This window comes from Castor canadensis, chromosome 1, assembly GCF_047511655.1.
Source record: "Castor canadensis chromosome 1, mCasCan1.hap1v2, whole genome shotgun sequence".
Classification (NCBI taxonomy): Eukaryota; Metazoa; Chordata; class Mammalia; order Rodentia; family Castoridae; genus Castor; species Castor canadensis.
The window spans coordinates 170,747,589-170,774,084 of NC_133386.1; the positions used below are offsets into that span (position 1 = coordinate 170,747,589).

Here is a 26,496-nt window from a genome sequence, read left to right on the forward strand (position 1 = left end):
CGGCAACATTCACTGCTGCACTCAGCTACGCACAACTTCCAGTATGTTTAAATACCTACTAACAGTGCTCTGAACACATAGGAGATAGCATCTTGTGTGTAACCAAAAGTTCCCAGAAACTAGGCCTCAATGAATCAAGATGTACCTTCATGTTCTCAGGTAGCTCACCTTTTAAAGTGTGCCCATGTGGCATCGAAGAAGGAGAAGAGGTGCAAGCGAAGGGAATGCGTAATATATTCAACAAAATAATAATGGAAAATTTCCCAAATCTAGAGAAAGATATTCCCATACAAATGCAAGAGGCCTCCAGGACACCAAACAGACCAGATCAAAATAGAACTACTCCACGACATATCATCATTAAAACAACAAGTTCAGAAACTAAGGAAAGAATATTGAAGGCTGCAAGAGAGAAAAAACAAGTAACATACAAAGGTAAACCCATCAAAATCACAGCAGACTTCTCAACAGAAACATTAAAAGCAAGAAGAGCGTGGGGTGAGATCTTCCGGGCACTGAATGAAAATAACTTCAACCCCAGGATACTCTACCCAGCAAAGCTATCATTCAAAATAGATGGAGCAATAAAAGTCTTCCATGATAAGCAGAAACTAAAACAATATGTGACCACAAAGCCACCATTACAAAAGATTCTGCAAGGGATCCTGCACACAGAAAGTGACACCCAACTTAACCATGAAAAGGCAGGCAGCACCAAACCACAGGATAAGAAAAAGCAAGACAGTAGAGAGTAACATCAAGTTAGGTACACACAATCAAACCTTCAAACAACTAAGATAACTAAATGGCAGGAATCACCACATACCTATCAGTACTAACACTTAATGTCAATGGACTTAATTCACCCATCAAAAGACACCGTTTGACAAAATGGATTAAAAAAGAAGATCCAACAATTTGTTGCTGACAGGAGACTCATCTCACCGACAGAAATAAGCATATGTTTAGGATGAAAGGCTGGAAGAAGATTTACCAAGCTAATGGCCCCCGAAAACAAGCAGGAGTAGCAATACTTATCTCTGACAAAGTAGACTTCAAACCTACATTGATCAAACGAGACAAAGAAGGACATTCCATACTAATAAAAGGGGAAATAGACCAAAAGGAAATAATAATCATCAATCTGTACGCACCCAATGTCAACGCACCCAATTTCATCAAACATACCCTGAAAGACCTAAAAGCATATATAAACGCCAACACAGTGGTTGTGGGAGACTTTAACACTCCATTATCATCAATAGATAGGTCATCCAAACAAAAACTCAATAAAGAAATCCAAGATCTAAAATATGCAATAGATCAAGTGGACCTAGTAGATGTCTATAGAACATTTCATCCAACCTCTACACAATATACATTCTTCTCAGCAGCCCATGGAACCTTCTCCAAAATAGATCATATCCTAGGGCACAAAGCAAGCCTCAGCAAATATAAGAAAATAGAAATAATACCGTGCATACTATCTGACCACAATGCAGTAAAAGTAGAACTCAACAACAAAAGTAAAGACAAAAAACATGCAAACAGCTGGAAACTAAATAACTCATTACTTAATGAAGAATGGATCATCGATGCAATAAAAGAGGAAATTAAAAAGTTCCTAGAAGTCAATGAAAATGAAAACACAACCTACCGGAACCTATGGGACACAGCTAAGGCAGTCTTGAGAGGAAAGTTTATAGCCATGAGTGCATATATTAAAAAGATTGAAAGATCCCAAATCAATGACCTAATGATACATCTCAAACTCCTAGAAAAACAAGAACAAGCAAATCCCAAAACAAATAGAAGGAGAGAAATAATAAAAATAAGAGCTGAAATCAACGAAATAGAAACCAAAAAAACCATACAAAGAATTAATGAAACAAAAAGTTGGTTCTTTGAAAAAATAAACAAGATCGATAGACCCCTGGCAAACCTGACTAAAATGAGGAGAGAAAAAACCCAAATTAGTAGAATCAGGAATGCAAAAGGGGAGATAACAACAAACACCATGGAAATCCAGGAAATCATCAGAGACTACTTTGAGAACCTATATTCAAATAAATTTGAAAATCTAAAAGAAATGGACAGATTTCTAGATACATATGATCATCCAAAACTGAACCAAGAGGAAATTAATCACCTGAATAGACCTATAACACAAAATGAAATTGAAGCAGCAATCAAGAGTCTCCCCAAAAAGAAAAGTCCAGGACCTGATGGATTCTCTGCTGAATTCTATCAGACCTTTAAAGAAGAACTGATACCAACCCTCCTTAAACTGTTCCATGAAATAGAAAGGGAAGGAAAACTGCCAAACACATTTTATGAAGCCAGTATTACACTTATCCCAAAACCAGGCAAAGACACCTCCAAAAAGGAGAACTATAGGCCAATCTCCTTAATGAACATTGATGCAAAAATCCTCAACAAAATAATGGCAAACCGAATTCAGCAACACATCAAAAAGATTATCCACCACGACCAGGTAGGCTTCATCCCAGGGATGCAGGGGTGGTTCAACATACGAAAATCAATAAACGTAATAAACCACATTAACAGAAGCAAAGACAAAAACCACTTGATCATCTCAATAGATGCAGAAAAAGCCTTTGATAAGATCCAACATCATTTCATGATAAAAGCTCTAAGAAAACTAGGAATAGAAGGAAAGTTCCTCAACATTATAAAAGCTATATATGACAAACCTACAGCCAGCATTATACTTAACGGAGAAAAATTAAAACCGTTCCCTCTAAAATCAGGAACCAGACAAGGATGCCCACTATCTCCACTCCTATTCAACATAGTACTGGAATTCCTAGCCAGAGCAATTAGGCAAGAAGAAGGAATAAAAGGAATACAAATAGGTAAAGAAACTGTCAAAATATCCCTATTTTGCAGACGACATGATCCTATACCTTAAAGACCCAAAAAACTCTACTCAGAAGCTTCTAGACATCATCAATAGCTATAGCAAAGTAGCAGGATATAAAATCAACATAGAAAAATCATTAGCATTTCTATACACTAACAATGAGCAAACGGAAAAAGAATGTATGAAAACAATTCCATTTACAATAGCCTCAAAAAAAATCAAATACCTAGGTGTAAACCTAACAAAAGATGTGAAAGACCTCTACAAGGAAAACTATACACTTCTGAAGAAAGAGATTGAGGAAGACTATAGAAAGTGGAGAGATCTCCCATGCTCATGGATTGGTAGAATCAACATAGTAAAAATGTCAATACTCCCCAAAGTAATCTACATGTTTAATGCAATTCCCATCAAAATTCCAATGACATTCATTAAAGAGATTGAAAAATCTACTGTGAAATTTATATGGAAACATAAGAGGCCACGAATAGCCAAGGCAATACTCAGTCAAAAGAACAATGCAGGAGGTATCACAATACCTGACTTCAAACTATATTACAAAGCAATAACAATAAAAACAGCATGGTACTGGCACAAAAACAGACATGAAGACCAGTGGAACAGAATAGAGGATCCAGATATGAAGCCACACAACTATGAGCAACTTATCTTTGACAAAGGAGCTAAAAATATACGATGGAGAAATAGCAGCCTCTTCAACAAAAACTGCTGGGAAAACTGGTTAGCAGTCTGCAAAAAACTGAAACTAGATCCATGTATATCACCCTATACCAAGATTAACTCAAAATGGATCAAGGATCTTAATATCAGACCCCAAACTCTTAAGTTGATACAAGAAAGAGTAGGAAATACTCTGGAGTTAGTAGGTATAGGTAAGAACTTTCTCAATGAAACCCCAGCAGCACAGCAACTAAGAGATAGCATAGATAAATGGGACCTCATAAAACTAAAAAGCTTCTGTTCATCAAAAGAAATGGTCTCTAAACTGAAGAGAACACCCACAGAGTGGGAGAAAATATTTGCCAATTATACATCAGACAAAGGACTGATAACCAGAATATACAGGGAACTTAAAAAACTAAATTCTCCCAAAACTAATGAACCAATAAAGAAATGGGCATGTGAACTAAACAGAACTTTCTCAAAAGAAGAAATTCAAATGGCCAGAAAACACATGAAAAAATGCTCACCATCTCTAGCAATAAAGGAAATGCAAATTAAAACCACACTAAGATTCCACCTCACCCCTGTTAGAATAGCCATCATCAGCAACACCACCAACAACAGGTGTTGGCGAGGATGCGGGGAAAAAGGAACCCTTTTACACTGTTGGTGGGAATGTAGACTAGTACAACCACTCTGGAAAAAAATTTGGAGGCTACTTAAAAAGATGGACATCGATCTACCATTTGATCCAGCAATACCACTCCTGGGGATATACCCAAAAGACTGTTACTCCAGAGGCACCTGCACATCCATGTTTATTGCGGCACTATTCACAATAGCCAAGTTATGGAAACAGCCAAGATGTCCCAGCACTGACGAATGGATTAAGAAAATGTGGTATCTATACACAATGGAATTTTATGCAGCCATGAAGAAGAACGAAATGTTATCATTCGCTGGTAAATGGATGGAATTGGAGAACATCATTCTGAGTGAGGTTAGCCTGGCTCAAAAGACCAAAAATCGTATGTTCTCCCTCATATGTGGACATTAGATCAAGGGCAAACACAACAAGGGGATTGGACTATGAGCACATGATAAAAGCGAGAGCACACAAGGGAGGGGTGAGGATAGGTAAGACACCTAAAAAACTAGCTAGCATTTGTTGCCCTTAACGCAGAGAAACTAAAGCAGATACCTTAAAGCAACTGAGGCCAATAGGAAAAGGGGACCAGGAACTAGAGAAAAGGTTAGATCAAAAAGAATTAACCTAGAAGGTAACACCCACACACAGGAAATCAATGTGAGTCAATGCCCTGTATAGCTATCCTTATCTCAACCAGCAAAACCCCTTGTTCCTTCCTATTATTGCTTATACTCTCTCTACAACAAAATTAGAGATAAGGGCAAAATAGTTTCTGCTGGGTATTGAGGGGGGGAGCGGGAGGGGGTGGAGTGGGTGGTAAGGGAGGGGGTGGGGGCAGGGGGGAGAAATGAACCAAGCCTTGTATGCACATATGAATAATAAAAGAAAAATGAAAAAAAAAAAATAAAAATAAAGTGTGCCCATGTTTGGCTGTTTCTTTGACAGTACTAGGGTTTTATCAAGGTACCCAGGAAACTGCTTTGTCTTTCACCCAGCATTAACTTCCCATCTCATCTCTGCTCTGTGTATCTCATGTCTCTTTGCTCTTTTATTTTTTTTTGCAGTACTGGGGCTTGAAGTCAGGGTCTACACATTGAACCACTCTGCCAGCCCTTTTTGTGGTGGTTTTTTTTTTTTTTTTTTCGAGATAGGGTCTCACAGAATATTTTCCTGGGCTGGCTTCAAACCATGATCCTCCTGATCTCTGCCTTCTGAGCAGCGAGGAGTACAGGCGTGAGACACTGGCGCCGGCCTTGTTTTTTTTTATTCTGGGAGAAACTCTGACTTCCAGAACAGTATTACCAGATCTTAGTACTCTGTTGCAACAGTGGTTTCTCCACACCTTATCAGAAGAGCAGCAAGCTAAAAGTAAGACACTCGAACAGTCTAGCAGCTGCAGTCTGACTTATAAATTCAGTAGCACGGCAGGACTAGAGTGCAGATGGCCATCTCTGAAAATGTGCTGTGTAACGATGCTGGTGTGGCATAACCTTCAGAGACTGGTTAACTTAGAAACCAGGGACCACATGAGTCAGAGTGAGTTGAAAGCTCAGGCCTAAATGCAAAAGTTTTTAGAACTTACTAAGAGATGAAAATTTTTTTTTTTTTGGTGGTACTGGGGTTTGAACTCAGGGCCTCATGCTTGCTAGGCAGATACTCTACCACTTGAGCCACTCCACCAGCGCTCAGTTCATTTTTTTAACTGGGAGGAAAAAAGAAAAGAATGATTGTCTTTTCTCTTACCTATGATAAACATGTCGATAGCAGCTGGATTCCGAGCCATCTGGTCCTAGATGGGGGAGAAAAAAGTAACTGATACATTTCTCATTGTTTATTACCTGCATCTTTTCCTGTAGCAAGGCAAAACAGATAAAAATAAAAATAACTTAAGTGTTCCAATCAACACTCAAACATTCCTCACACTTTTTGGGTCCTATTTATGATTTCTACGTAAACATGAAAAAAGACTTTCTATAAAGTCATTGGCACTTGTATAAAGTAGCAGCACTTGTCAATAAGAGAAACACTTTGTAGGGATGTTACTGGCGCAATGAACTGTGAAATTATTCTTCAAGAGCATGATCAGGCAGTAAGGTATTAAGATATAAGGCTTGCTACCTTAAAGAAAGGACTTTGGAGTCACAGTCAAGAAACCTGAAAAGTCACAGAATCTCAAAAACTAAACTTTTAAGAAAGTAGAAACATACAATTTGTTCAACAAGAAGTTTATTAGTTTTCCTTACATTTACAATGCCTTGACATGATCACAGCCTTCCCTCTGTATGTGCAACAATTCGCACTGTTTGTCCCGTGGTGAAATTTCTTTTGACATTCTATGCCATTATGTCTGAATATTAGCTGTCTAGTTAATTTAAGTGCCTATCATTATTCTATATCCCTGAAATAACTAATGCACACATTTATACAATCATCAGAATGCATTCTAAAGCCACAATTAAATACTTCCTACTTACTGGACATTGGTAGAAAACTTCATTTTTGTTTCGGCCCTCTGCAGCTTCGACTGCTATGTACTGACTCAAACCAGTATGTATGCAGAAAGTTAAAGGGAGACAATATTTTAGTCCCTGTCTCTGCTGGAATCCCCCAGCAGCTGTATCGACATCTAATAAATCTTCAGAACGATAGTGATTTGACAGTGCCATACTTCCCAGCAACCTGAGGAGAAAACAGACTCAAAATGTAAAAACAAACAAACAAAAACAGCAACAGTACCAAACAGACATCTTTATGAACTATACATTGACAACTTTCTAAGCATTGCTTAGCATAATTCTAAACCAGAAATGCCAAAACTACTCCAATTTCTACATGTTAAATTCAAACTCCTTTGATCAGAAAGATTCTGATTCAAATTTAAAAATAAAATGTCTAAATTACTTAAATGCCAGTCTTTTAAAAAGAAATATAACTGGCCAGGCGCCAGTGGCTCACGCCTATAACCCTAGCTACTCAGAAGGCAGAGATCAGGAGGATCACAGTTTGAAGCCAGCCTAAGCAAATAGTTCATGAGACCCTATCTCAAAAAACCCATCACAAAAAAGGGCTGGTGGAGTGGCTCAAGGTGAAAGCCCTGCGTTCAAACCTGAGTACTGCCAAAAACAAAAAACAAACAAAAAATACCACCCCAAATTGTAAGTAAATTTGATGGCTACTACATGGTCTCCTCTTACCAAAAAATTCCACATGAATCTCATAGAATCTTTTAGAAGGTTTGAACAGTTTATTCAATGGTAGGCTGCAGGTGAATATGACAGATTTTCTTTAGTGTATATAGCTCTCAACAAGGTAGTGTACTTTTCATGCATAGTAGATAGAATTTGCATCAAGCTCCTAAAACAATTTGCCTGGCCTATAACATGCCAAGTGTTCCCAACAGTTTAGTTCAAATATATTCATAAATCCACCTCTACCCTATGTCCCCAGAGCCCCCATCCCCAAACAGACTCCACTTTAGTTATGAAGATGTGTTGGTTAAAATGAGGTCTTTATGAGATATATTTATTTTGGTAAAATCTAATTCAAGCAATAGATTTTCATCTTATGGATTCCTATAAAGAGGAAGAGGGAATTCTTATACTTCTTTAATTTATTAAGGATAACTACAAATAAAATTTATTTATTTTCATTCTGGAAAATCACATTAAAAATAGCAACATGTATTAAAAATCCCATCAAGCACCTTACCCAGGAACCACTAACTTCTGCCCGTTGTGGATTCGATATGAACACCGGTAGTCATTGGGAAGTTTACAACCAATCTGAGCTTCCACAGCATCAAGGTCTTCCTCGCGAGCGCCCTCTGCAAACGGACACCAAGGAGGGAAATGTGAAGATACAAAAAGCCTTCCGCCTAATCATCTGTCAGCTAACCAGTGAGACAATCTTAGAGCCAGTCACTTCTGCCTGAAACATATGGCTAAAGCACGGGAAATGAACTGAAGGTCATCGTGGCGAGCACAGCACAAGGCAAAGTCCCTAGTTTCCTCTTGACGGAAAACACTGGCAACTTGGGAAAATATGGAAAGGACACCAATAATTTTTCTTTACATTATAGCACAAAACATAGGGCATATCTCACTTTTCTACACCTAATAGTCATACTGCTTTTGTTTATTTAAAAAAAAAAACTTCAAAATCCTCTATATTCTTTTTCGTGTGTGGTACTGGGGTTCATGCTTGCGAGGCTGGCACTCTACCACTTGAGCCACTCCATCAGCCCTTTTTTCCCGTTGGGTATTTTTGAGATAGAGTCTCAGAAACTATTTGTCCAGGCTGGCCTCAAACCTCAGTCCTCCTGATCTTGGCCTTCGAGTAGCTAGGATTACAGGTGTGAGCTACAGGCGCTAACAACATTGCTCTTTTTGTTGTTGTTCTCTTTATGGGAAATATAATACCTAAGATGTAGGTTCATACAGTGAGGCAACAACTAACCTGGATTCTAGTTTGCACATTTGTAAACTTGCCATGTATTCCTGCTTTTGGAAGCAGGAAGAAGTGACAAATACCAGTAGAAGAGATCCACTTCCAGCAATGGCCCACCAGGCCATTGGGCCAACCTCTCATCACTGAATAATAACAAAAAATTTTGAAGACTTAAGCACATGCACTCACACACGCACGCGCGCACACACACACACACACACACACACACACACACACACAAAAGTAGCAAGGCATGATGGTGCACAACTATAATCCCAGCACTCAGGAGGCTGAGGCAGAATAGTGAATTCAAGGCCAGCCTCAAAAAGCCACAAAGCTGAAGACAAGGGGTCCAGAAGAATAAGTAAACTAAGAGGTGAGTCAAGCCTCTGAACACCATGTTTCTGAAGTAATTGCCAATATTAAAAGAAAACAAGAGACTGAGAGGTCAAGAAGCAAAGCAAAGATTTAGGCAATATTACGGGGCAAAAACCTGGAATCCAGAGACTATGAAGAAGTAAGGGGTCAGGTGAAAATCCAAAGTTTTTAGGCTAGGATTTAGAAGGGCCATGCCCTAGGAATGGAGGTGAACAGAAAATAGACTAGTCCTCACAAAGACTAATGCCCAGCTTCGTATCAATCATATCAATCCCTGACTGGATTAAGGTGATCTGTTCATTGAATTATCAGTCAAAAAACAGAAGCAAATTTTTAGGAGAAAAGAACCATTACACCAAAACTCAAGAAATGCTTTCCAAGCAATCAAAAGCATGAGGCTGGTCTGGACATGGTGGTGCATGCCTAGAGTAAGGCAGTAGTATTTGAAGAGATACAGTAGAGAATTGTCCAAAATTCATGGAAATATAAAGCCATGATTCGAGGAACACTATAAACTCCATGGAGAGTAATTACAAAATCATATCCAGTCACACTTTTGGAACAGTGTTGAAAATCAAAGATTGAGCAATCTTAAAAGCAACCAGAGTGGAGAAAAGATTTAATTAATTTGATTAATAATTACCTTCAAAGCAACAACAGTAAGACTGAAATCTTAATTCTCAACAGAAACAACAGAAGTCACAAGAATGATGTCTTCAAAGTAGTAAGGAAAAGAGTAAGTGCTGATTACAATTTTATATCCAGTGAATACAACCTTCAACAGTGAAGATGAAATAAATATATTTTTAGACTAAGAAAAGCTGGTGGGGCTGGGGGTATACCCCAAGTGGTAAAGCACTTACCCAGCAAGCATAAGACCTTGGGTTCAATCCCCAGGACAAAGAAAGGAAGCGGAAGGGAGGAAGAAAGGAAGGAAGGAAGAGAAGAGAAGAAAAGACAAGCGAGAGGGAGGGAGGAAGGGAGAAAACCTGGCAACATTCAGTAGCAGTGGTCCCTCACTAAAGCAAATACTAAAAAGGAATAAAGGAATTCTTCAGATAGTTGAAAAATGATCCAAGACAGAAACATGAAGTTATAGGAAATCATGAAGAGCAACCAGAAAAGATAAATATGAAGGTAAATCTAAAATATTGAATATGTAGAAACTAACAGTTTTCAGGGATGTTAAGTACATTGAAAATTAAAATCGTGAAAGCGCTAATGTAAAGAGGCTCAAGGTGCAGCTCAGTGGTAGAGCAGTTGCATAAGATGTGTGAGGCCCTGGGTCTGACACCCAGCAGCCTCCGCCCCAGAAGGACTATAATACAAAAGGCAGGAGGGAGGTGATTAGAATCAAGTATTATAAGATTCTTTCATTGTCTAGAAAGTGGTAAATATACTAATTTACATTAGATTTTAATAAATCAAAGATTTTAATAAAGCAAAGATGTTTTAATCTTTACCATAATCACTAAAAAAGAAATCTAAAAAGGGGGAAGGAATGGAATAAAACATAGTTAAGAAGAATGCAAAAAAAAAAAAAAAGAAGAGTGAACATGATACTATTTAAATACAAATATACTAGTAAACATGCTAATTATGAATAGGCTAAATAATCTAATGAAAAGACAAACTGACAGATGAGATAAAAGACAAAGGCTTGGGGATATAGCTCCAAGGTAGAGAGCATTCTTAGCACACATGAGACCTGGTTTCAATCTACCGCACCAAAAAAACAAAATACTAAACAAACCCTCCCCCCAAACCTATATAAAAGACACATCTTAATGTAAATATTGGGGGGGGGGAGAGCTAGAATGATTAATAAAATCACAAAGACAGGCTTAAGGCAAATAACTTTAATAGCGCTAATGGAGAACTTTCATAATGACAAAAAGATTAAACTCACTACACAGATATTATAATTCTAATTGTATGCATCTAAATAACACAGCTTTAACATATATTTTTTTTAAATCTCAGAACAAAAGTCTACAAGCATAGTAGGTGTATGAGTTTTCTTCTGCTGCAGTATTAGCAGCTTAAAATAGCACTCACCTATTTATTTTTTAAGTAAATGTGAGGCTGGGATAACCTGGGCAAGGCTTTCTTAAACACCTCTCCCACACAGGTGAACACCTGGCCCCTCTACTCTAGGCTCAGCTGAGGGGAGGTGAGTAGGCTGAGCCCACCTCCCAGGAAACTGAGCCAGAACACTCATTTATATTACTCGTTTCTGTAGGTCAGAAGTCCAGGGATGACAACTGGATCCTCTGTTCAGGTACGAGGCTGAAATCATGGTGTCAACTGAGGCTGCTATCTCATTTTACACATCTTTTGCTTGGGATCCTCTTCCAAGATTGCTGATTGATGGCAGAATTTAATTCCTTACAGTTGTATGATTGAGGCTCTCAGCATCCAGAGCCCACCTGCCATTGCTACCTACCATGTGGCCCTTTCCATAACATAGCAGTTTGCTTACTCAGTCAATGGAAGACACACACACTTTGAATCTCTGGTCTCTTAAAGATTTCACTTGAAATCAAGCCAGGCCCTCCTCAAGAAAATTTCTCTTTTGATTAACAGTGAACTTACATTCAACTCATTTAAGACCTTAACTATATATGCACAGTCCCTTGCCCTTTTCATGTAATATGGCCTAATCATGGGAGTGAAATCAATTAAGTTTACAGTAACACCTATTCTCCAGGAGAGACAAGTATATCAGGCATTCAGCAGGAGGTGGGAATCTTGGGGGCTACCTGAGACTGCCTACTACACTGCCTACCACAGTGAGAGACATCAACACACCTGTCTAACTAATGGAAAGAAGAAAAAAAAAAAAACAAAACCACAAAACAAACAAAAAACCAGTAAGGGTGCCAAAGATCTGAACCAGATTAGCAAATTTTACCCAATTATATATATAGTACAGAACTCAACAACTCAAAAGGATATATATTCTTTTCAAGTATACATGGAACAATTACTAAAACAGATCATAGATTAGACCACGGAGCAAGTCACAACAAATTTCAAATGATAGAAGTTATAGAATTCTCTGATCACAGTGGAAAATATAAATCATTAAACAGCTCCAAATATTTGGAAATTAAACAATAATTTCTATATAACCTATGGCTTAAAAAAGGATAAGAATATATTTTGAGAGCATGCATGGTGGCCTAGGCCTGTAAACTCACCACTTAGGAGCTGAAGGAAAGAGGATCACAAATTCCAGGCTAGCATAGTCAGACTGTGTCTCAAAATAAATAAATAAATAAAACAATAAAACAACTTTGACCTGCATAGCAATGAAAATACACCATATTAAAACCTGTGGGATAAGTTAGTATGCTTAGAGGGGAATTTATAGCCCTAAATGCACTGGGGGTGGGGAGAAAGCCTGAGAAATCTATGATCTAAGCAATCATCTCAAGTCAGGAAAAAAAATCATAGTAAACTAAAACAAGATAGCAAAGGAATTTATAAAATGAAGACAAACATACAATAAAGTAGATTGACCAAAAAGCCAGTGCTTTGAAAAGACTACTCTTTACCTGACAAGACTGATCAAGAAATTATAATTGTAACTAACTAATATCCGAAATGGAAAAGGTGATATCACTACAGATTTAATAAGCATTAATAAAACAAAAGGATATTATAAAATATTTTATGCTAAAAAATTTGAAAATGTGAATGAAATAGACAACTTCCTGGATAAACACAATTTATTAAAATTGATGTAAGAATAAATAAAAGGTCTGAATGGTCCTATATCTAAGAAGAAATTGAATTCTTAATTAAAAACCTTCCCATAATGAAAACCCCAGGGTTGAATAGCTTGTTGTCACATTCTGCTAATCATTTAAGCAAGAAACTATATTGAGCTCACACAAGTCTTCCAGGGAACAGAAAAAGAGGCAGTACTACCTAATTTGTTTTAGAAGGCCATCAAGAAAGGAAAATTGCAGTTCAAACTCATGAATATCAATTTAAAAACTCTAATAAAATACTAGTAAATTAAATCCAAAATGTATATAAATTATGTATCCAATATGTATATATATATAAAATGTATTATAACTAAAAAAGTTAATTCCAGGAATGCAAAGTTCAATATTCAGAAAAATCAATGTAATTTACCACATTAACAGAATGAAGGAGAAAAATCATGTAATAATCACAAGGCAGGCAAGATAGTTGATAAAAATCCTAATTATTCATTTAAAATATAAAAACTAAAAAGCCTTGTTTCCCAAACTAGGACCAGAAGGGACTTTCTTCAACCTGATAAAGAATATCTAGCAGAGTACGGTGGTGCCTAACTATAATCTCAGCACTTGAGAGGGTTAGATAGGAGAATTAAGAGTTCAAGGCCAGCCTGGGCTACATAGTGAGACTTCTCTCAAAAAACCAACCAAGAAAAAGAAAATCTACACAAACTGTACAGCAAACATCATATTTAAAGGTGAAAGGTTGAAAGCTTTCCCCTTGAGATAAGAAAGGTAAGGAGTTATTACTTCTCCTTAACACTGTACTGAAGGCCCTTGCCAGAACAATAAAGCAAGAAAAAAAAAAGTGATAAGCTGGAAATACAACTCTCATTTTTCTACATCCTCAGGGAAGTACAAATTAAAATCACTACTATCCCCTCACCAAAAAGACTAAAATAATATCAATAAAAAATGACAAAGTGTTGATAGAAAATAAACTGGCAGAAGCTTTTGGAAAATTGACAGTATCTTTGAAATTTAATACAAGTATAATCTATAACCTGATAGGAATGTGCTCATAGGTACACCATAAATATGTACAGAAGGATTTGTAATAGACAGAACTGGAGTACTACGTTGCAACAAAAGTGAAAAAACTGTTACACACAAAGAAGTGACTCTCATAGCCAAAACAGAAACAATTCTTATATGACACATACTTAATGGTGCAGTTTAGACAAAGTTCAAAGAGAGAAAACTCATCTGCAGCATTAACAATCAGGATGGTGGCTGTCTCTGTGAAAGTGGGAAGGGACACAAAGAGCTGTTAGGTACAGATGACACTTCACTTCTGGTCTGTGGGATGTTACAATGATTGTCACTTTGTAATAATTCAGTGAGCTATGCCCCTGTGATCCGTGTACACTCTGTATGTTGGTTAACATCTTAGTGACAGCATGTACCCCTGAATAGCATGTGATGGAGGTGCACTTAAATGCGGCAGTAATCTTTCTAGAAACCTACAACTGCAGTCTAATCAGACAACACCAGTTTGAGGGATTTTCTACAGAATATCTCCTGAGGACTTCCCAAAACTGAAAGTCATAGAAGACAGGGAAAGGCTGAGAAACTGCCAGGACAATTAAAGAGACACAAAGCCAAAGGCAACGTGGTATTCTGGACTGGATCCTGGAACAGAAACAGGATCTTCATGGACAAGCTGGAGAAACCTAAATGAAGTCTAGTGTTTAGTTAACAGGAACATTAATGAAGACTTTTTAGTTTGGATAAATGTCCCATACTGCCGTACATTAGGGGTAAAAGAAAATGAGTGACAGGTATACAGAACTCTCTAAACCATCTTTACAACTTTCTGGAAATCTAAAATTTATTCTAAAATAGAAAGATTATTTTTAAAAAGAAGGTTTTAATACAAAAGGAACCAAACTCAACAGCTGCCTGAACAAGTGAGTTGTATAAGGAAAGATTTGTATGTTATGTGCTACATGTCAAATATTTAACATATAAAAAAGTATAAGTAAACACAACAAAAACAAAAAGAAATATATGTTTATAATACAGTAAGTTCAACATTGTCAGAGGTATTTCTATTATGATAAGGGCCATATAAGTTCTGACTCTATTCTTACTGACGGTGTGATCTTTGACAAGTTATTTCACCTCTCTAATCTTGTTTCCTCTGCAAAAAGGGAGATAATACCACCTACCTGAGAGAATTATAGGGAGGATTAAATAAGACTTCATGAGATTATTTAATAAAGTGCTTTACTGGCACTTAATAAATATTAATTTACTTTTTCATCCCTTAGCTTACTCATATGAGGAAGCAGTGAGAGGTTAACAGAAGCCAAGAAGACTAAGTTCTGTCTGTCACTTACTAGTTATGGAACTTTGCACAGATCTCCTAAACTCTCTGGGTATGTGTTTTCACCTATGAAATGAGGGCACTAGAATTAATCAGGGACTGACCCACTGCTTGTTTCTATAAAGTAAGTTTTATAGGAACCCAACCACACCCATTTGTTTATATAGTGTCTATAGCTGCTTTCCCGAAAGAACAAAAAGACCACGTGTCCCATAAAGCCTAAAATATTCACTATTAGGCTATTTAAAGAAAAAAATCTGCTAACCCCTGATCTAAATGATTGCTAAATTCCCTTCCAACTCTAAAATTCTAAGCCAACACGTAAGGTAAATAAGACATTTTAAGATACAGCATGAGAATATTAGGATTCCATAATTTCAAGATGCTCTATAAAAATTGTCTCAAACCCAATGAATATGTGCTTGCTGGTTTTCCTTTTCTTATCTGCCACATCAATAACCTTGAAGTTCAATCAGGAATTGTGGCACCTGAAGGGAGCAGTTAGCTCCTCATTCAGTTATAGAATTCATAAACCTAGAATTCTAAGAATTCCCAGCACTGTAGACATCCCAGGACTTTTACCTACCTATTCCTATGAATTCAAGTCCTTGAGAACTGAAACCTGGTAGTAAAGCAAGAGCAGTCAAGGATTCTCTAACAACCTAATACTAGGTACAGAACAAACAGTAGGGAACCTGAAAATGCCAAAATGAATGGGGGGAAAAAAAGGATGGGGGGCAGAGAGAACTGTATCTATATTCTCAAATTTCAAATGTCCCAATACAGGACTAGCTCTTAAAGAGACCTAAGACATTCTAAACAAAATAGCATAGGTCCTCTCTCTCTTCAGCCAATGTTAAGACCACAGTTCTGGAGTGAGCCCTCTATCTAACTTCTGGTTTTGCCTTTTGCTTTGTGATTGTAAATAACTTACTCTTTTATGCCTTAGGTAGTCCCCCTCTGAAATAAGAACAGGAATTACCTATGATATAACATTTTTGGGAATAATACAAAACACTTAGCTTAGTGTTTAAAATATTGTGAACTATTAACCTATTTTACTTACCACCACTAAATACCTATTTTCACCCTTTGGGAATAATACAAAACACTTAGCTTAGTGTTTAAAATATTGTAAACTATTAACCTATTTTACTTACCACCACTAAATACCTATAATAATATTACCCTCTTCTATTAAAAATATATTAAAATATTAATCAAGGGTACTTTCCTTCAAAGCTCGTTCCCTCTACTAAAATCATTTTCTTCTACCTTCTAACAATTCAGTTTCAATGATTTGTATGAAAATAATATTTGCATGAGAAATTACAGTAGAAATGTGAAAAATAAAAGGAATGCTATTTCAGAAGAGACCTTGGTTCTAAGAAATGAAAACATTTGAGAAGAACAGATTCCAATTTAACTCAGCAAAACCAAAACATGTGCATGATTCCTTTCACTGGTTTGAAAAAACTTGGAAGGTAAAGCAAGTAAGTAGCAACACACTTATGCATTTTCATGAGCATTAGTTAACAAATCAAATGAATGGAAATAACTTGCTAATATTTCTTGCCAAAATTGGATAATAGTTTACTAGAAATAACACAGATCCTGGGATCAAACAGACCTCAGCTCTAATCTCAGTTTCACTACTTGTAAATATTAAAATAAAGATAAAAGTTTTCTCTATTATGCTACTCTTACACTCTTAAAGACCCAGGTTCTTTCTAAATATTACATTGTCAAACATTTATTTGTACCAAAAAAAGGAAAAGGTGTTGAAACAGTAGGCAAAGCTTTCAATTAAAAAAATAATGTATAGAGGGTGTAATTCAGTTGTACGGTGCTTGCCTAGCATGTGTGAGGCTCTGGGTTTGGTCTCCAGCACCACACAGAAAAATCTTTTAAAAAGAAATCGTGATAGTTAATAAAACAAATATGAAGATAAAATAAGTTCAGCTCTCTCTGAAAATAAATAACCACGTGGGTCCTATGACTAAGCAAGAACTGGACACGCTCTAGAGCAAAGGTCCTTTTAACAATATTGATGTTCTACTTCCTTGGCCAAATGAGAATGGTGAATTAAAGACAAGGTTAGAAATAGATCACACTTTAGGCCATAAAGCAAATCTTAACAAATACAGAAAACTGAAACCATTTCTTGTACCTTATCAGATCATAATGGAATGAAATTAATCAATAGCAAGAGAAACTACACAAACACATGAAGACCGGACACATGGAGAATGAATGATCAGTGGGTCATGGAAAAAAAAAAAAAATCAAGGGAATTTTAAAATTCCTAGAATCAAATGTAAATGAAAATACAGTATACCAGAACCTGTGGGATGCAGCAAAGGCAGTTCTAAGAGGGAAGTTTATAGCTGAGTGTCTCCTTCAAAAAAATCAGACAGATCACAAATAAATAACCTAATTATGTACCTCAAGCCCTGAATTAGTGATGGAAAGAAATCATGACGAGGCAGAAATTAATGAAATGGAAACTAAATAAGGTTGGGTTAACAAAGTTGCATAGAGAGAGATTCAAAGTTATTTAAACTAATCTGTCTATAGTAATAGTAACTAAAATGGGGAAAGAGAACTCTGCATTCCCGGTACCTTTCAGAGATAAAACCATCCGAGGACACCTGGGCTCCAAATACTTCTTGAGGTCATCCCAGGCCTTTTTAATAGCAGCATAATGGTCAATGTATCTTCCTACGTCAGAGTAAGTGTCTATGAAGAGAGATTTCCAACACTGATTCTTCCGTGTTTTCTCTTCCCTAAATAAGATTTTTAAAATGAGATTAAAATTGTTCTGAAATGACATTAGCATATATTTTTGACACTTACCAATATATTTTATTAGGAGCTTGTGGTTCCTTGCCTTCTTTTTCAAAGTGATATATGCATCAAAAACTTTAACAAGAGTTAGGACTGGCATGGTGGGATTTTGATTCACTTATTTTTCTTTCTACTTAATTCTTTTCTAAGTTTTCTAAAAATTTTTTTTGTTTTGGTGGGTCTGGGGTTTGAACTTAGGGCTTCACGCATGCAAAGCAGGCACTTTATCACTTAAGCAACACATACAGTCCATTTTGCTCTGGTTATTTTTGGAGATGGGGGTCTCACAAACTAATTGCCCCAGCTTGTCCTGAACTTCTGAGATCCTGTCAATCTCAGTTTCCCAAGTTGCTAGAATTATAAGAGTGAGCCACTGGCACCTGGCTAAATTTTCTAATCCTTACTAAAATGCAACGTGAGTAGTATGTGGGTACAAATTTCAACTTACTCCTAAAAATAGGCCAGTTACAAAATTTTGAAAGGTATATGCAGTTGTCTAATGACATACTGATATTAAGAGAATACTTAAGAGTCTAATGATATAATGATATTAATCTAGCACACCTACATTGGATAAGCCAGAAAATCATAAAGCATCAAAACAATTATATGATTTGACATTTCTATTTGGTAAAATTCCACATACATTTATTGAGTGTCCATTCAGCTTTGTGAGTAGGCAGTTCATAAAATGTATAGTACAATCAGAGAGAAAGAATAAAGCGTAAATTTCAGAGTCAGAAATGGTAGAGGATAAAGCAACCAAAGAGTCATGAGGTAACATATGAAGGAGATTGGACTTTTCTCCTGTAGGAAATGGAGAGCCACTGAAGACCTTTTATGGGAAAGTTAAAAGAGCAGAATCATGGTTGTGGTTTGGAAAGGCAGGTTTAAGGAGAGTAAACTAGAAGCATTGGAGAAGAGTTTGAAAGGCTTTGTAGTAGTCCTGGTGAGTGGTGAACTGAACTAAGGTAAGGGTAGCTAGGTGAAATAAATAGATGAAATGAATAGATTTCAGAAATATACTAAATATACCCAAGCACAAATCAGGAAGGCTTGGTAATTAAATGATGTAGGGAGAGAAAGAGTGAACTTGGGTGACTCCTAATTCTGGTGTCAATGCCTGCATGATTCGTATTGCTATGAAGACTAGGAATGCAAAAGAATAGGTTTAGGCATGGAGAGAAGAACAGGGTGCTTCTGTTGTTTGTCTTTGTTTTTCCTTTTTTGAGACAGAGTCTCAGGTGACCTTTAAGTTTTCTATGATGCTCAGGTTGACCTTCAACTTGAGGTCATCCTGACTCTGCCTCCCAAATGCTAGGACTATACATGAATGCCATGGTTATAATCATGCTGGGCAGAAGGTGGGAATGGGGGGAATGAGGAGAAGGGAACATCTTTGTATTACTCTAATATATAGATATATTACCCAAGCTAAATAGCACCAAAGAACTGGGCTGGTAGTATGACTCAGTGGCAGAGCACCTGCCTAATAACTCCCCAGCACCACAAAAATTAAAATGAAAAAGGTACCAATGACCTTGTAGTTAAAAAAAACTAGTCTCCAGTTCTAACCCCAAACTTTCAAATTATATTTAAGATATTTATGGAAGTTATCTCTATAATTCTAAATGTTTATACCTCTCAAACTTTATCAATTTTATATGTATCTGCTGAGACCCCAAGTAAAAGACAAGAACATAGCAATACTTAAAATTCTCCCTTCTCCATTCCCTCTTCACCCATTGTTTGATAGCTCTGTTGTTAACTTTTACTTTTGTAGAACTAAACCTTGCAGCTTTAAGAATATACGTAAACTTCCATTTCTCACATGAACATCTTCAGTCATAACCTGATTCCTCTCAATCTAAGACATTAGTATTCTTGCCTTTCCTTCTACCTTTCCCAACTCCCACTATCATCTACACTTTTAGTCTGACAAATTTGTTACCATTTACTGAATTCAGTTACCCAGATAGCCAAGGGAAAGGTCCAGCAGACAATTTGCCACCAAGCCTGGAGATGTGGCAGGAAGGGGCTTGGGTCTGGGCACTAGGAGCACTCAGATGGTTGCTATGAACTGCAATAAGGTATGCAGAGTTCATACAGGGAGAAGGGCAGTGGGCTAAAGACAAAAGGGTAGAGAACACCAACATTTATTGGCAGACACAAGAAGAACCACCAAAGCAAATAAAGAGACAAGGGTTAGAGAAGAGAATCAGGACAGACTAGTGTTCTAGTAGCCAAAGGTTAAATTTCAAGCATACATATTCCTCATTAGAGGCTAGAAAGCAGTGAGGGAGGGAGAGTCAGATGGAGATTGAATGACAGACACCAAAATATAGTTAAATAAGAAGGAAAAGATCTAGTGTTCTACCACACAGACAGCTATCGTTTACAACAATTTATTGTATGCTTTATAATATATATTTTATAAAGAACTAAAAGATAGGCATTAGAAGGTTCCCAGTATAAAGAAATATTTAAGGAGAGAGAACTGTTACTTAGCTTGATCTGATCACTATTCATTATACGTATGTATTGCAGTATCATACTGTACCTCATCAACGTGTACAAATTATTATGTACCAATTAAAAACAAAGTTAAAATTTTACTCTAAAAAAGCCAACTCCCCCCACAAAAGAAAACGTAGTCCCCAAGTACTTACTCAGATATCAGCCAGTATTTTTTGCAATGTCTTCTCCATAGTGGATCATGACTTGATAGCTGGCTAAGTCTTCGACTGACATAGCAACAACTGGCAATAACCAGATTCATAGTTAGCATGAAAGAAAATAAAAAACAAGTTAAAAATAAAGATTATGATAGTTATTGTTAAATCATTCAGTTTCCTTTACTTTGCTTATTTTCCATTCACTGCCACTACAAGGCAATAGTTTCTAAAATCTGTTTAATGCATCAGCTAGTATAACTAACTTATAAGTAGTCAAATCTTAACTATTTCAGTACACAAAAAATCCTGGAACCTCTATAATGTTAATTATCATAAGCATTAGAATGTACAAACGTTATGTACATACATACACTAACCTCAAAGAGCTTCCCTACTTTTATCAGAATAGTAAACATCTCTACATAAAGGAAAAAATATTACTCAGGTGCAAACAATGGTTTTAGGGTTTTTCTTGAGATCTGTAGGACATGTTACTAAATGCACAGGCCCTTTGTTTTGTTTTCATTTTTCATAAATGAAAAAAATGCTGCAGCATATAAACCAATTATTGGAGAGTCCACTTAAACAGGGTGTCTGCCTCATAATAGTTCTGATTCAATATTCGTGGCTATACAAAATATCAATTGCCCCAAAACATGAAATGTTAAATGCAAATGATTTTCTTACTATATTGAGATTTCAAACACAATAGCACTAAATCCTATAAATGCTACCCTACATAATTAATGTTCAAAAAAGAATGAACCTAAGATGAGGAAAATGGATTTCTAACCTTTCAAAAGAGAAATAACGACTCACAAAAAGTAGGTACTCAAAGATTTCACTTGAGCAATAGCTAATCAATTAATAGACTCTGAAATCACAAGGGGTTTGTCAAAGTTATGAGTAGAATATGTTAAATACCGATCTATGATAAACAAATTAGGCTTTGGTATTCAGATTTCACAGAAACACCATCCTCATCCTTTTCTGCTAAACTCTGGAGATACTCAAACTAACTTTTGTAAACAAAGGAACCCCTCCAGTTTTACTAATTCAGGCTCCATTTCTCCTTTTCTTGATTCTACTGACTCCACTGTCCCAGCAGTTAAACAAGGTGAAAGAATCTGGAGTGCGCACCAAACATGATTTTGATGCACATCAAGGTTGAAAACTACTATTCTGGAGGCTGATTTTTATTGGCTTCAGTGACAGCTGAACCTCGGGCACTGGTATGTTTAAGAAGTGCCACAGGCTATGCTGATACACAGTGAAAGTGGAGAAGACTCTGGAATCACCCTGGAATGGAAAGGACACCATGCAATCTCAGTTTCAAGCTATGCAACTGATACTACACCAAGAGCCCAATGGATTAATCTAATCCAACCCAACACAGTTGAGTAAATATGTACCAGCACCCATCAGGGCTTGGCAATGAGCTAGACACTTGGCAAAGCTGGACTCTGTGGTACAGGAAAGAAGCTGCAGTATACTGGACATGACTATAGATAAAATTCAGTGGTATTCAACTCGATTTCCACAGAAATTTGTGGAGGAGTCATGTCACTTCAGTTTAACATTCCTGATCACTGCCTAAAGCATTTAAAATAAAATCTGTTCTCACCTTGGCTTACAAGGTCCTACATGATCTCACCTGCCTCACCTCAAGCCACTCAGCTTCTGAGTCACTTTCTACATCCAGCAACACCACCTTTTAGCTCTTCAGCAGCCTCTGAACACATTCCTCCCTCTGCCCAGGCTACACTACGTGGCTCTTCATCTATGGTAGCCCCATCACTATGAATTGGGGGTCTAGGCCATTCCTTAGCAGAGCAATCTATTTCCTTCATAGCACTTAGCACCTTTTGTAATTATGCACTTGTCTTTCTATCTTTCCCACTAGTTCTTTCCCACTAGTCTGTAAGCTCCATGAGAGGAACTTCATCTGTCTTAGTATTATATTCCTAACATTTATCAGGCTGGTACATAAAAGGGACTTAAGGAAAAAAATCTGTTGAATAAATGATGAATACAAAAATAAACAAGACAGTCCTTACGTTCTAGAAGTATACAACCTATCCAGCTTCACCCATACATTCTGCAGAGAAAGGAAGAAGGTAGACAGTGGGGTCTTAAAGGAATTCTACCTTGCCACGTTAAGAAGAGGGAGCAAGGTATTCCAGGAAAGGTCAAGCGCTTAAGCCGCACAACAAAAAAATGCAAGTGCATGGTATGTTGGCAGAGGCGGATTTGGCTAGAGTGGACTGTGCAAATAAGATAGTGGAGGAGAAATGAGGCCTGAAAAGCCTTAGATAATAAGCCAGATGATAAGGGCCTTAACTGCTGCAGTTTAGGTTACAGTCTGTAAACAAGGGGTATCATAGGTTTTTAAGGAGAATGACAGCCAGATCTGTCTTGGGAAGATCACTCTGGCAGCAATCAAAGTGTGTGTTTGGGGGTGAGGGGAGGATCTAGATAAGTAAGAGATCATAGAAACAGAATATTTCAGATGAAAACAGCTTAAGCTGAAACAGAGAAATACTTCTCTGCTTTAGTACAGCCTGAGTAGGTAGAACTATTTTCTAGAAAACTTAAGTGTTAGGTAGAAGCAAGAAACTTTAAGTATTCCTCTGTTGTCATCACATAGGCCAATCAACAGCTTATCTGTAACTCCAAGAAATCTGTATTTCTAAATACAGATGTGTCCTAATAACACAGGACACAATCATCAAATGGCTAGAATCCAATAGCCAATCCAAAAAAACCAAAACGAATCTCGCCAGCCTGTCCCTAGAGGGTGATTTTGCCCCCTCTGCAAACATACATGGTGGCACAAGAAACACAGGGCCATGCTGTCAAGGATGTAAACAATCCTGCCACTGGGGGGGTCTCTGGTGGTTGGAAGGGAAGCAAGCAGTGCCATTTCTTCCACTATCCCAGACAGTCCCAATCTCTGAAAGAATTGGGCATTTAACTGCCTCTACCGGCAACCGGTGTTTCTTTTCGGAACAGATGTTCCTAATGTGGGAAAACCAAGGTTTAAGGCAGTCACCTGTATCGCATCACCGGAAGTCAGTACCAAAACACAAAATCCAACATCCAGTCATAAAGGAGGAAGACTGGTAGTAAAACAATTCCCAAACACAGAAGCAAGACCGCGGACTCCGTCAGCGATCATGTCAGGTGTCACATGTCAGATGTCAGGGGGGCGGGGCTGGGATCAAGGGTCGCCTGCCTCCTTTTCGCGTGTGTCTACCTGCCCACGCCGGTGCTGGACTCCGCAGCGCCGGAGCGTCAACAGGGACAGGGGCTATTCACAGCGTCCAGGGCTGGGCCGAGCCTGCGGGGCGCGGCGGGGGTCCGCGGGGCACCACGGGGGACACTACCTCCCTCCCTAGCATCTGGGCTTCGCCGAGGCCTGGGAGAGATGACACTCGTCCCTTAGGGCCTGGACCCTTAACAGAAAGAGGAGCTCTGGGTGGAGTCCACCCAGTCCCGGTGTCCCCTTGCCCGGGGATGGCTCTGCAGGATAAGGACGGCCCTGGCGTCACCTTCGGGTGCCGCGGGGAGCCAGGGTCCAGTCGGAGGCCCCGGATTCCTTCTCTCCTGCCTGACCACCTCCTCTCCCGTGCTCCCACCCCTGCCATGCGCACCGCCCCATTACTTGATTAGGTCCCGATAGTCCAAGAAGGATAAGATGAGGAGCAGGGGATCGGTGGGCAGCGACTCTAGGGTCATCAGCGCCGCCTCGGCCTCCATGGCCGCCATCTTGCCTGGCCCGGTGCAGCCTGGCCACGCCCCAGCCCCGCCCCCGCCGCCCGAACCGCTCCCCAGCCGCTTGCACAGGTTTGTTATGTAACCGCCTTCCGGCCCCGCCCACCGGAGGCCCCGCCCACGCGAGGCCCCGCCCACTCGCGGGCTGTGGGGCCGCGTGCAAGTGTCGGCCACCAGGTGCGCGCTGCGGTCTTGCCATGCTCCCGCCTGTCCAGATCTGTTCTTGCATTCTCGCCCCTAAATCGCCCAAACCCTTGTCCGTCCTTGTTCTCGAGTCTTCGTCTCGGTACTCCAGACCTTCCTAGGCCAATTTCACACCCGGTATCCTCAAAGCCTCTCCCCAAGTCTCACACTTAAACTCTTGGGAGACCTTAGCCCCCAAACCCATCGCTTCTCATCGTTTTCCAATCCAGGAACCCCCCCCATCCCTCCCCCACTCCCTAGTCAGCCTCCTTGTCCCCACGTGTCCCTCACATACTGCAGGGCTGCTTTCATCTTCGTCCATCTACCGGGGGAAGCAACCAGAGGCCCTGGGGTAAGGCTCTTCTCCCCAGCTGGGAAATGATCTGATCGTCCGGGCATAATTTTACATACACACACACACTAAGCAAAACGTGTACATAGACTCAGTCTTGAGTGTCAGCTGCTGTTACTTAATTTGGTTACCATGGTTATTTTTTCAGCCTATTAGGGCAATGCAAAATGTGTAGTAAATAGATTTTTATTTATTGGCTAAGGTTTAGATCCCGGAGGTTAAGTACCTGTAGTGTGAAGGGCTGAACTGAGACACGAAGATGGCTGTTCTTCAGCGTTGCTAAGATGGTAGTAAAGTGGAAATGGAAGAACTAAATTTTGTGAATGGTGGGCCAGGATATGCATAAAGGGGCTTAGGGAATCCAGACAGACCTGGATTTCACACACCTATCATTTATTTTACTAGAAGTATGATGTTGGATTAGTTAATGATATCTAAATTCTGTGAGCCTGATCCTCATCTCTAAAATCTCCTACTGTAGATTAATGATAATAACCCTTTGTGTAAAGTGTCTGGCCAGATACCCAATAAATGTTAATTTCCCAAGCTTATGCATGAACAGGCACTAAGTTTTCCAACTATTTCCATATCCTGGAGAGTTTCTCTTAATTACTTCGAAAAGTAGAAATGATCTCCACTGTCCTCCCAAATTCCTTTTTCTCAATTAATTATACCATTAATGCAATCTCAGGGCATAGTGTGACATTCAACAAGTAGGAAGTTTAAATTCAAGTTGAAGACAGAATAGTCATTTTTATTTATAAAGCAACTATGCTAATTTAGGTAGATAATTGTATAAGGGTATTTAATCCTAATTTATGCCTATCTCTATTTCTCTCTCAGCTGGGCTACTTGTTTTAAATTCAATGGCTGGTAGAGGTTTCAGATACACTGAGATTACTTGTGCTGCCCATTGTACTTGGGCTTGGTCTAAGCTATGACCTAATGCAGAAGACCAAAAGCATGAGCTGTTGGCTTACGGGGGGCCTCTTGGCAAGAAGTTGGTCTTATGGAAAAGCATGGCTCACAGATGAAATCACTTGCTTCTGCAAATCCCACATCATGCCACTGCCAAACTTAACATGCTGAATAATTGGCTAGACCTCAGGTGCTATTTTCAGCTGCAGAACATTCTACCCCATGATGGATGGAAGAAAACATCCACATAGTATGCCCATTAAGATGTTCTAAGAAATAAATACCAAGATAGGACCCCTCCTGAAAATACGTGCCTATTTCACAAAAGCCAATTTAGTATAGTAAACACAGATATATATATATATATATATATATATATATATATATATACACATGCATCTATATTTCTGAGTTGTTTCATTTACATTAATTGCATACACTTTTGCTGTGGACTTACTAGGCCAAAAGTTACAAATGTTTTTAGTGTTTTACATATTTCTATATGACTTCCAAAATACCCACAGACAAAACATGGAGTTCCAGATGTAGATGTAGTACAGACCCCATTCTCTAACCAAATGTAGTAAAATCAGAAGTAATA

The 26,496-nt window shown here is 38.3% G+C and overlaps 1 protein-coding gene and 1 non-coding gene across 5 annotated transcripts in view; both read right to left on the reverse strand.

Annotated features, from left to right (window-relative positions):
- The window catches only part of Fbxo3 (F-box protein 3), a 36,539-nt gene extending 12,053 nt beyond the window's left edge, over nucleotides 1-24,486 (reverse strand). For all 4 annotated transcript variants that reach the window (XM_074044187.1, XM_074044204.1, XM_074044206.1 and 1 more), the window contains exons 1-6: nucleotides 24,333-24,486; nucleotides 20,663-20,752; nucleotides 17,769-17,932; nucleotides 7,926-8,040; nucleotides 6,692-6,896; nucleotides 5,961-6,006 (exon numbers count right to left, since the gene is read on the reverse strand). In XM_074044187.1, the coding sequence (XP_073900288.1) occupies nucleotides 5,961-6,006; nucleotides 6,692-6,896; nucleotides 7,926-8,040; nucleotides 17,769-17,932; nucleotides 20,663-20,752; nucleotides 24,333-24,436 (724 nt within the window). In that variant the 5' untranslated portion in view covers nucleotides 24,437-24,486. The remainder of the gene's footprint in view (nucleotides 1-5,960; nucleotides 6,007-6,691; nucleotides 6,897-7,925; nucleotides 8,041-17,768; nucleotides 17,933-20,662; nucleotides 20,753-24,332) is intronic.
- Nucleotides 11,117-11,252, reverse strand: LOC141416754 (small Cajal body-specific RNA 21). Its single transcript, XR_012441347.1, has one exon.
- Nucleotides 24,487-26,496: the final 2,010 nt, after the last annotated feature.